The 7,673-nt window shown below is 51.8% G+C and overlaps 3 protein-coding genes across 3 annotated transcripts; 1 reads left to right on the top strand and 2 right to left on the bottom strand.

Annotated features, from left to right (window-relative positions):
* Nucleotides 1–117: 117 nt before the first annotated feature.
* On the bottom strand, nt 118–1,060 carry BCR38DRAFT_428785 (ribosomal protein S19-domain-containing protein). The gene is made up of 3 exons (XM_040859919.1): nt 923–1,060; nt 783–859; nt 118–635 (listed from the first exon to the last, which is right to left on the bottom strand). Exons 1-3 carry the CDS (start codon nt 941–943, stop codon nt 338–340), a joined length of 396 nt encoding a protein of 131 aa, XP_040716893.1. The 5' UTR covers nt 944–1,060; the 3' UTR covers nt 118–337.
* Nucleotides 1,061–2,227: 1,167 nt separating this feature from the next.
* Nucleotides 2,228–4,174, bottom strand: BCR38DRAFT_338963 (uncharacterized protein; the record flags this gene model as incomplete). Its single annotated transcript, XM_040855662.1, has 2 exons — nt 2,228–2,548; nt 2,675–4,174. 2 exons carry the CDS (start codon nt 4,172–4,174, stop codon nt 2,228–2,230), a joined length of 1,821 nt encoding a protein of 606 aa, XP_040716894.1.
* A 1,780-nt stretch (nt 4,175–5,954) lies between these two features.
* Nucleotides 5,955–6,750, top strand: BCR38DRAFT_169282 (uncharacterized protein). Its single transcript, XM_040853839.1, has one exon. The coding sequence runs from the start codon at nt 6,210–6,212 to the stop codon at nt 6,663–6,665; it is 456 nt and encodes a 151-aa protein (XP_040716895.1). The 5' UTR covers nt 5,955–6,209; the 3' UTR covers nt 6,666–6,750.
* Nucleotides 6,751–7,673: the final 923 nt, after the last annotated feature.

Consider the following 7,673-nt stretch of genomic DNA (forward strand, 5'->3'; position numbering starts at 1 on the left):
CCTTAATTCACAGTCACACAGCAAATCGGCATGGACCCATGGTGATTGCAGTTATGTTGCAAGTGCGCATTGATCTCATTCGTATATCATAGCACAAGTGACACACGATAGCGGCCTTTTTTTTTTGCCTTGCTACCGAGCAGAATCCATTCCGTTCGCCAAATCCATGAATGCAAGTCCCCAGCCTTATTCCACAGCTTACTTGAGAGGAATGAATCGCGAAGAGTGAGTGGCACCAATACCGGGACGTCCGTGCTTGACAGGCTTGCTGTGAGGTTGTTAGCAAATGACGTACGGGACTGGCGAAAGATCGTGCTCCGTGTGGGGCAAGAACGTACTATGAGATAGAGAACTCTCCCAGGTAGTGACCAACCATCTCAGGTCGGATTTCGACTTGGTTGAATTCCTTGCCAGAATAGATACCGATAACGCTGCCAATCATCTCGGGGACAACGATCATGTCACGCAGGTGTGTCTTGACAAGGTCTGGCTTCTCGTTTGGCTTGGCCTCCTGCTTCGCCTTTCGCAGCTTCTTGATCAGGCCCATGGGCTTGCGCTTGAGACCACGGTTGATTCTGCGGCGGGCACGGGCGTGGACGACATCGCGGAGCTGCTCCGAGTCAAGGTCCAAAAGACTGTGGGATATCGCATGTTAGCCTCATTTTCCGTGTCATGGAATTGTGCCGTCCGGTTTGCGCTGTACACCATGGCATTGCCTATCGCATTGGTGTGGCGGCGATACGTTGCTTCCCCCAGAGAATAATGAACCGGATATCACGTACGCATCAAGGTCGATGCCTCGGTAGGAAAACTTGCGGAACTGGCGCTTCTTCTTGAGCTCGGCGGCCTCCTCGGCGTTCTGTCATAGAAATGGTCAGCCCAGTCTCCCTTTCTTTCATTTCCCTGGCGAGTCGGGACGTACGTAATCGGGATCGTCAGCCATGGTTACGGTTGAGTGCTCGTCAAGGAATTCGCGTTTCGATGCGTGGAATCGAAAGGCGATTACTCAAGGGAGGTGATTGATTTCCAGGTGTTGAATTTCAGCGGAGGAGGGGGCTGATTTCGTCTCGGCAAAAAACTGCGTTGTGCGTGCAAATTAGAGATTCGGGGACATCTTATGGTCCGTGCGTTAGTGGCCCACACGTGACTAGAGCAGCTGGGAAGTTCGACTTCTATCTGCAAGCTCTAAAGTTGCAAGGTAATTATGGGGCCAGGATTAAGGTACTTTTAATTCTAAAGTTGCTTCAGACTTCGTTTTTCCCCGTATTTTCTACACAGATTTGATACTTGTTTGTTTGATTTGGTATGTGGCACCAAGGGATTGTGCGTTGAGAATTCAAATGTCCAGCTTACTGGACTACGAAAACTTCATTGCTTCGTTACAACCAAAAATATGATCGAAGACGGTATCGGCTGTCTGGTACCCATGAGCTTGTAAAGTTGTCTTGTCATCTGTATGAATCATGTGTCCTCCCCGTTGGACAAGTGACCTACTTTCAAGTACGCAACATGCGTATACTTGATACAGTCTAGCATCATACGATGCATTGCGACGCCTTCATATTGGTTTGGAATAATATAAGTGCTCAAATATTGGAACATGCAGCTCGGTTTGGACGTCTAGCCGTCCAAGCTGCAGTCAAGTAACTTAAACCCTGGCCATGCAACTATACAGAGAATTTCCGTGGTAATTCTGGAATTCTGTTGAGCATTCAGAGCGAACACGTAGCAGCATCCGTTTGCCCTTCCAGGCGGCATTCTATCTGCGCCTACTATACATAGACGACTCAGAGCGATTGGTATGAAAGCAACTAATGCAACCACTTTCCCCTTGACCTCTATTTTCTCAAACGACCAGGGGCAAAACGTCCTGTCAAAAGCCGAAGAACAAAAGACCTCGGAGATGCAAGCCGGCGTGGGGGATCTCTGGAAACACAACTTTTGTGGGGAATAACACCACCAGCACCGCCGCCCGAAACGCCTCTTTCCTTCCGGAATCTGTGAATGGAATCGCACCAGAAAAATTAGGTAACGATAGCGAAGAAACAGATGCAATCCCAGTCCACTAAGAACATGCACAAAGACCATTACCATCGTGCATGACGTAAGACCATTTGCGTAATCCCTCCTTTCGTCCCACATCTCTACCGTTAGAGATGCTCGCTCAACAATCAGTCGTTACTGCGTTCCGTTGCGCTCGAGGCAACTCCTCAAGATAGCTGCGTACCTATTGCAACTGGTCGAGATCAGCTGCCTTGGTGGGGGTGGCTTCGGCCGGGTTTGTCTTCGCCTCGAGCTGTTCTCGTAAATGCGCAGCTTCGGCGGCCAGGACTGTGATCTTGTCTTCTTGGCTTCTTTCTGTTTGCTCAAGGATTTGAACACGTCCACCAAGGTCCCTGATGCTCTCCTCGAGGCTGTGAATGTACGCCCAGATACCCTGGTCCGTCGCAAATATGTTGTTGCTCGTGCTGTCACCGCTTCCACCATTTTGACCAAGTCCACTGGAGGTACGCGAGTGGCCACCCCCGGAACTTGCTACGATGGGTGGCTGACCTGCAGCACTAGAAGTGCTCTGTGGTGGCGGTGGTGCAGTCCCTGCAGAACCTCCCTGACCCGAGGCTGCGTAGCGAGCATCGCCTGCGGCAAATCCAGGCACTGAGAGGAGTTGAGCCACAAGCGCTTCAGGGTAGGATGAGGTAGGAGACAAACCTGGAGGTGTTTGTCGGTCTGTCTGGTGACGACCGAAATGCTGCTGCTGAAACTGCGTCGTGAGGCTTGGTGAGCGCTGACGCGCAATGCTGCCGTCATGACCTTGCAGGCCAGATGGACTCAGTGGCTTTGGACTTTCCGTCATGGCACTCTGGGAGTACATAGAGGAACTGGCATTGGGCGCATTCGAGCTGACTGAACCGCGTTCAGAATTTGGTGGATAAAGACGGCCAGTAGCGCCCGGAGGCGGATACGATCGTGAATGTTGTGCAAACCCCTCCGGCGCAGCTTGATTGCCCTGGACGTGTTGAGCCTTGATGCTTGGCAGACTCAAGCGCCGGCGGTCTTCGTCAGTCATGTCCGCCTCATTCATTCCATCGTAGACGACACCGGACATACTCGAATCGTCACCCTCGAGTTGACTGGCTCCTTCCACGTCTTCTTCACCAAAACCGAGACTACCTCGGCGGCTTACACATCCACCAGGTCCTTTACTGTGACGCGCTAAGGCATCACCCCGCGCGAACTTGCGGTCGCACTTCGGACAAACATGGGGCTTCTCGCCAGTGTGCAGCTTGCTATGTCGCTTGAGATCGTGGAGTCGTCGGAAGCGCATATTGCATGTCTGGCAGACGTATGGCTTCTCTTGACTATGGGTCAACAAGTGGCTCTTCAAATTGTGGTGTCGAGTGAATTCTGTCTCGCAATAAGGGCACTTGTGCTTCTTCGAATTGGGCGACCTGGGAGTGGTTTGATTCGGCGTCATTGGCAGGCTCATGCCGCGAGCTGGTGGGGCGGGCATCGTGGAGGCTGCATTCGGAGGCAAGATGGTGCCTGGAAACGAAAGCGAGGTCCCGTTCCCCTTTTCCTCCATTTGCGCCGGTGGTTGAGGACCATAGCCGGCGCGATCAATATCCATCGGTCCGGGACTACTGGTGACAGGAGGAGGACCACTTCCTAAACTGGCCATGCTCGTTGCGCTTTGAGGACTGACATTTGCCTTGCCCTCGGCGTCACCTCCGGTGGATGTTGGAATCGAGACAATCGGGGGACCGAGGATTGCTGGGTCGGCACCCATTGGAGCGTCTTGTGGCCGGCTCATGGCGAGCGCACCAGCAGACATCAGTTCTGCTCGCGCCTTATACGCCGGGTTCTCGGTGGTAGCAGATGCTTGTTCCCTGTATTGCTGTTCTTCGCGGCGCAGGTCTTCGAGTGCTGCAGCGCCGGTCAAGGGAGCGGGAGAGTGCCGTGAAGCTGCCCCAATGAGCCTCGCAGCCTTGGACGGCGACAGGTCGAACTGCGCTGCGATAGCAGAGGTGGGCGAGGTCGGAGTGGTCTCTCGCGCTCGCTTCAGTGAAGCTGTGGCGCGAGTCGCGTCGGCTTGTAGAGACTCGACGGATGGGATCGAGGCTTGAGAGATGGTGGATGATTGAGGGGCGGCGACCGGTCCTTGTTCCGACGCCATGAGTTAGGGACGTGACACAAATCAGGCACGCGATTGAGGCCCTATAATAAAAACGCCAGATATCGCCCAAGAAACACCTGAATGATGAGCTCTCAGCTCATCGTCACGATGCTAAGGTCAGGCCGCCGAGGCTGTGTGGCGCAGACCGCGAGTGGCTTTGGTCGAGTTGATGCTTTCAACAATAGAATTGGGTGTCGCGACAGTCCGCTTCAATGATTCTTTTTTTCCCCGACGAGGTGCAAATCGCAGCGAAAGGAGTGTGACACAGTGACGACAAAAAAAGAAATCCACTTAAGAGAAGTGTAGTAAGCTGAAGTGGGTGGATTTTGGTTGATGAGGCAGAAGTTGTGAGTGACAATGGGGAAATCGACTGAGCCGCAATGACTTGGAAGATGAGAATGTGGATGAGCACAATGCCGCAGTTGCAGGAAAAAGTGCAGTCGAAGATGTGGCACCCTGGGTGGGCCGAAGAGGTGTGGAGGCGAAGTGTGACAACCCTGTGGCAGGGACCGCCTGTACTGGTTACGGCTCCAAAGCTGGGCTTTGGTTCTCTTTGGCGAAGGGATGTTTTGCTTCCTTGGTCTGGGTAGCACCCGCCACTCGATCGAGGAAGTCCTCCACTATTATTTGATGGTTCGCCAAAAGCTTGTTGCGTGAAGCTGTGGATAAAAGTAGAAGTCGAGGTGTTGTTGGAGGTTCGTCACCAGCCCCATTCAAGCTGGCAGTCAAAGTACCTAGGTACTATGTTGGGGCGTCGCGCTGTGGCCGATTGTCCGATCCGGGCTTGGGATTGGAAGGCGCAGCAGTTGCTGTATGTGAAATGTAAGCAATGGAATCTCCACACGCAGCCAACTGAAGAGGTGAATGCAGTGTCAGGACAATCAGGTCTCGACGTAGTCAGTGTCTCATCAATATCAATATGAGCCGACGTACTTGGCAGAGTTATTATGAAGAGGAGAAAGATTGGTGCCAAATTGACGCAGGCTTCAAGGATCCCGGGTTGCCCGCGAAATACGGCGCCATGGATTATGAGAAGCAGAACAAGTTCGACAAGATAGCAAAGAGCTGAAATAGTGGCTGTGCTTCTTGAATGCTCGGATGCGACAACACCGACGGCGGTGGCAGACAAGAGAATGCTTGACTGGTTGGTTGCTCCGTGGTCTGCACTGCTAATTGTAATGGAGGCCACCTCGTGTCAAACTGCCAATCACCACACGCCTCTACCAGTATCTCGCCCTCGGCTGCTCGTACCTTTGGCGGCCAGAGGCCGTTCCTGCTGGAATCTGCTATCGACAGAATGCGCTGGACAATAACTGGGGAAGCCGTGGGATCAAATCTGAGAACGGAGCGACGCCCTCCATTGCGTGTACCCGGTATAGCTTCTTCAAGTGTTCTAACAGCTGTAGCAAAACGTCCTCAAGTTCGCTTGTTTCTTCGTTCGAGCATTGGTCTTGGCGGATTACCAAAATCGCCATCGAGACGACGATCATCCGGTATTATTGATCATCCACAAGCTATCTATTGATTCTGGAGACAAATTAAACTACGTACATCTTGGGACTTGCGTCACTGGATGAGCTTACACTCTTGATGTGAGAGCTCTACTTGAACGATCTACCCGTTTATGAGAAGGGGCCCCAATAACAAGAACAGTCACTTCATCCATCGGTACCGCGACTCGACTTTATGAGCCTGGAGGTGATCTTTATGGGCTGCACGAGCCTTCGATGAGCGACTGGACGAGCAGGGTAGATGGGGTACATCCTACCGAGGTACCGCTTCCTACGACATCAAAGTTACAGCCACCAGATTTCAACCAATGAGCACCTCGACAGGTATAGGTCGACCAGGGTACAATCCCCTGCCCTCTGACCTGACGTTGCTCCAATGTTGCCTCTAGGTGCCGTATCACACTTGGGAGGTAAAGCTCCTACGATTAATCAATAAGCGTTCCTCGGGACAGAATCTCTCCTGTTGAAACGTGGAAGCGAACAGCCCCAATAGGGCGTTACATCGTTCGATCCCGCCATCACGAATGCCTTTGGGTCGTCCTGTGGATCTAACTCGATACAAGCGTTGTTGCGCTCCTCCCGTCTGCGTTTTGCTAGCTGACGGGATTGGATGCATGATAGCAGTGGCGTCACCTATTATCTGGGGAGTTATCCGCTGTCCATCCGGATGCACTCTTCCCAAAATGTATTTGTCACCGCCATGTCAACTCAAGTCCCGGTCAATCATGTCCCGAATCAGCAGAAATATTGCCGGGATAGTCTGGATCGGGCATCGAAACGGTTCTCGTCGCCTGCATCTATCCTGCTCCATTGTGGACTTTCTCTGGGATCGCTGTGGGGATTTTGGAGACCTGCTGGGGATGCTCTCCTTGGGCTACCAGACGTTACCGATGCACTCATGCGCAAAATCACCGATGAATCGGCATCTCAGCCTTATGTGTTCGGCCATGCGAGGGGACACCACTCTATATCCCAACTAGCTGAGAATACCCGATTAGCTGAGCCACCGCTTCGAGCCGGCCTATAGGGATGATAATTCAGCACAGAACGCGCTGCTCTGAGGCATCCTACCCTGCATGCTAGAAAACTAGCAGTCTACTGAGAAGTACTTGTCGTGGCCTGACAACAGGGCAATGCCAGCCTCCAGCCTCACCCCACGGGATCCTGGAGGTGTAGAGATCCTTGTACTGAACCTAGTAGCCATGGTTTGATACGAAGGAACCCATCCGATTGCATTTGAAGTGACAAACACGCAATAGCCGCCTGGTCTTTGCGGTGTTCACCTCGAACGAAGCAGATGCCGGCAACCATTGGTTTCCAATATTCATCTTCGGCTGCCATGTTGGCTGTTGGATTTGTTGTTTATTTACGGTAGATGGCGAGCCTGTGGAGGGTTAATTGGATTCGTCGTTCTATTTCAGTGAAAGACGAAGACGTGGGTCCTCTGCAGCATGAGCACAGTTGTAGGCAAGCCAACCATGCTCTAATATCTATAGGCTTGGTCAATTTCAACTCTTCTTTCATGGACATTGGGTAATGCGATATGTTCATGTGTGGCTTGAGATTAATGTCACACACAGTGTGAATCTCCGTGGCCGCATGTGCTGCGGCAATGCAATGGCCTATGACAGCTGCTTGCGTACGCCGATCAAACGATTTTTCGTTTTTACACTTCAACTGGAAGCTTGCTGAGCGTATTGTAATGGTTCTGTTTCTCGATCTTGCGTTTACGTAAAATATGTAGTGACGACCGAATGGACCTATTCTCTTTATTTAATGGAAAGCGCTTGCCCTTCGGCATATTCTGCTGAGATCATGGGCAAATTCAATAGCAACACGCAGAAAGGTAAATCATCAGGGGCCTCGGCCTGTAGATACCTGTTAGACACCCATCCGAGTAGCAGTGTTTGTTCAAACTAAGACATGTCAACAATAATAGAAGTATAGGTTCCTTAAAGCCCTTGTTATGAAACCAACATATATGATTG

The sequence above is a fragment of the Pseudomassariella vexata genome (assembly GCF_002105095.1).
Source record: "Pseudomassariella vexata strain CBS 129021 chromosome Unknown BCR38scaffold_5, whole genome shotgun sequence".
NCBI classification, from domain to species: Eukaryota; Fungi; Ascomycota; class Sordariomycetes; order Amphisphaeriales; family Pseudomassariaceae; genus Pseudomassariella; species Pseudomassariella vexata.

Bases quoted from the DNA above. Each gene is read 5' to 3' on its own strand.
- BCR38DRAFT_169282 (XM_040853839.1), top strand. From the start codon at position 6,210: ATGCCTTTGGGTCGTCCTGTGGATCTAACTCGATACAAGCGTTGTTGC.
- BCR38DRAFT_428785 (XM_040859919.1), bottom strand. From the start codon at position 943: ATGGCTGACGATCCCGATTAC. The intron at 860-922 runs GTACGTCCCGAC...TTTCTATGACAG, and splicing joins TGGCTGACGATCCCGATTAC to AACGCCGAGGAGGCCGCCGA. The intron at 636-782 runs GTACGTGATATC...GATATCCCACAG, and splicing joins CGAGGCATCGACCTTGATGC to TCTTTTGGACCTTGACTCGG.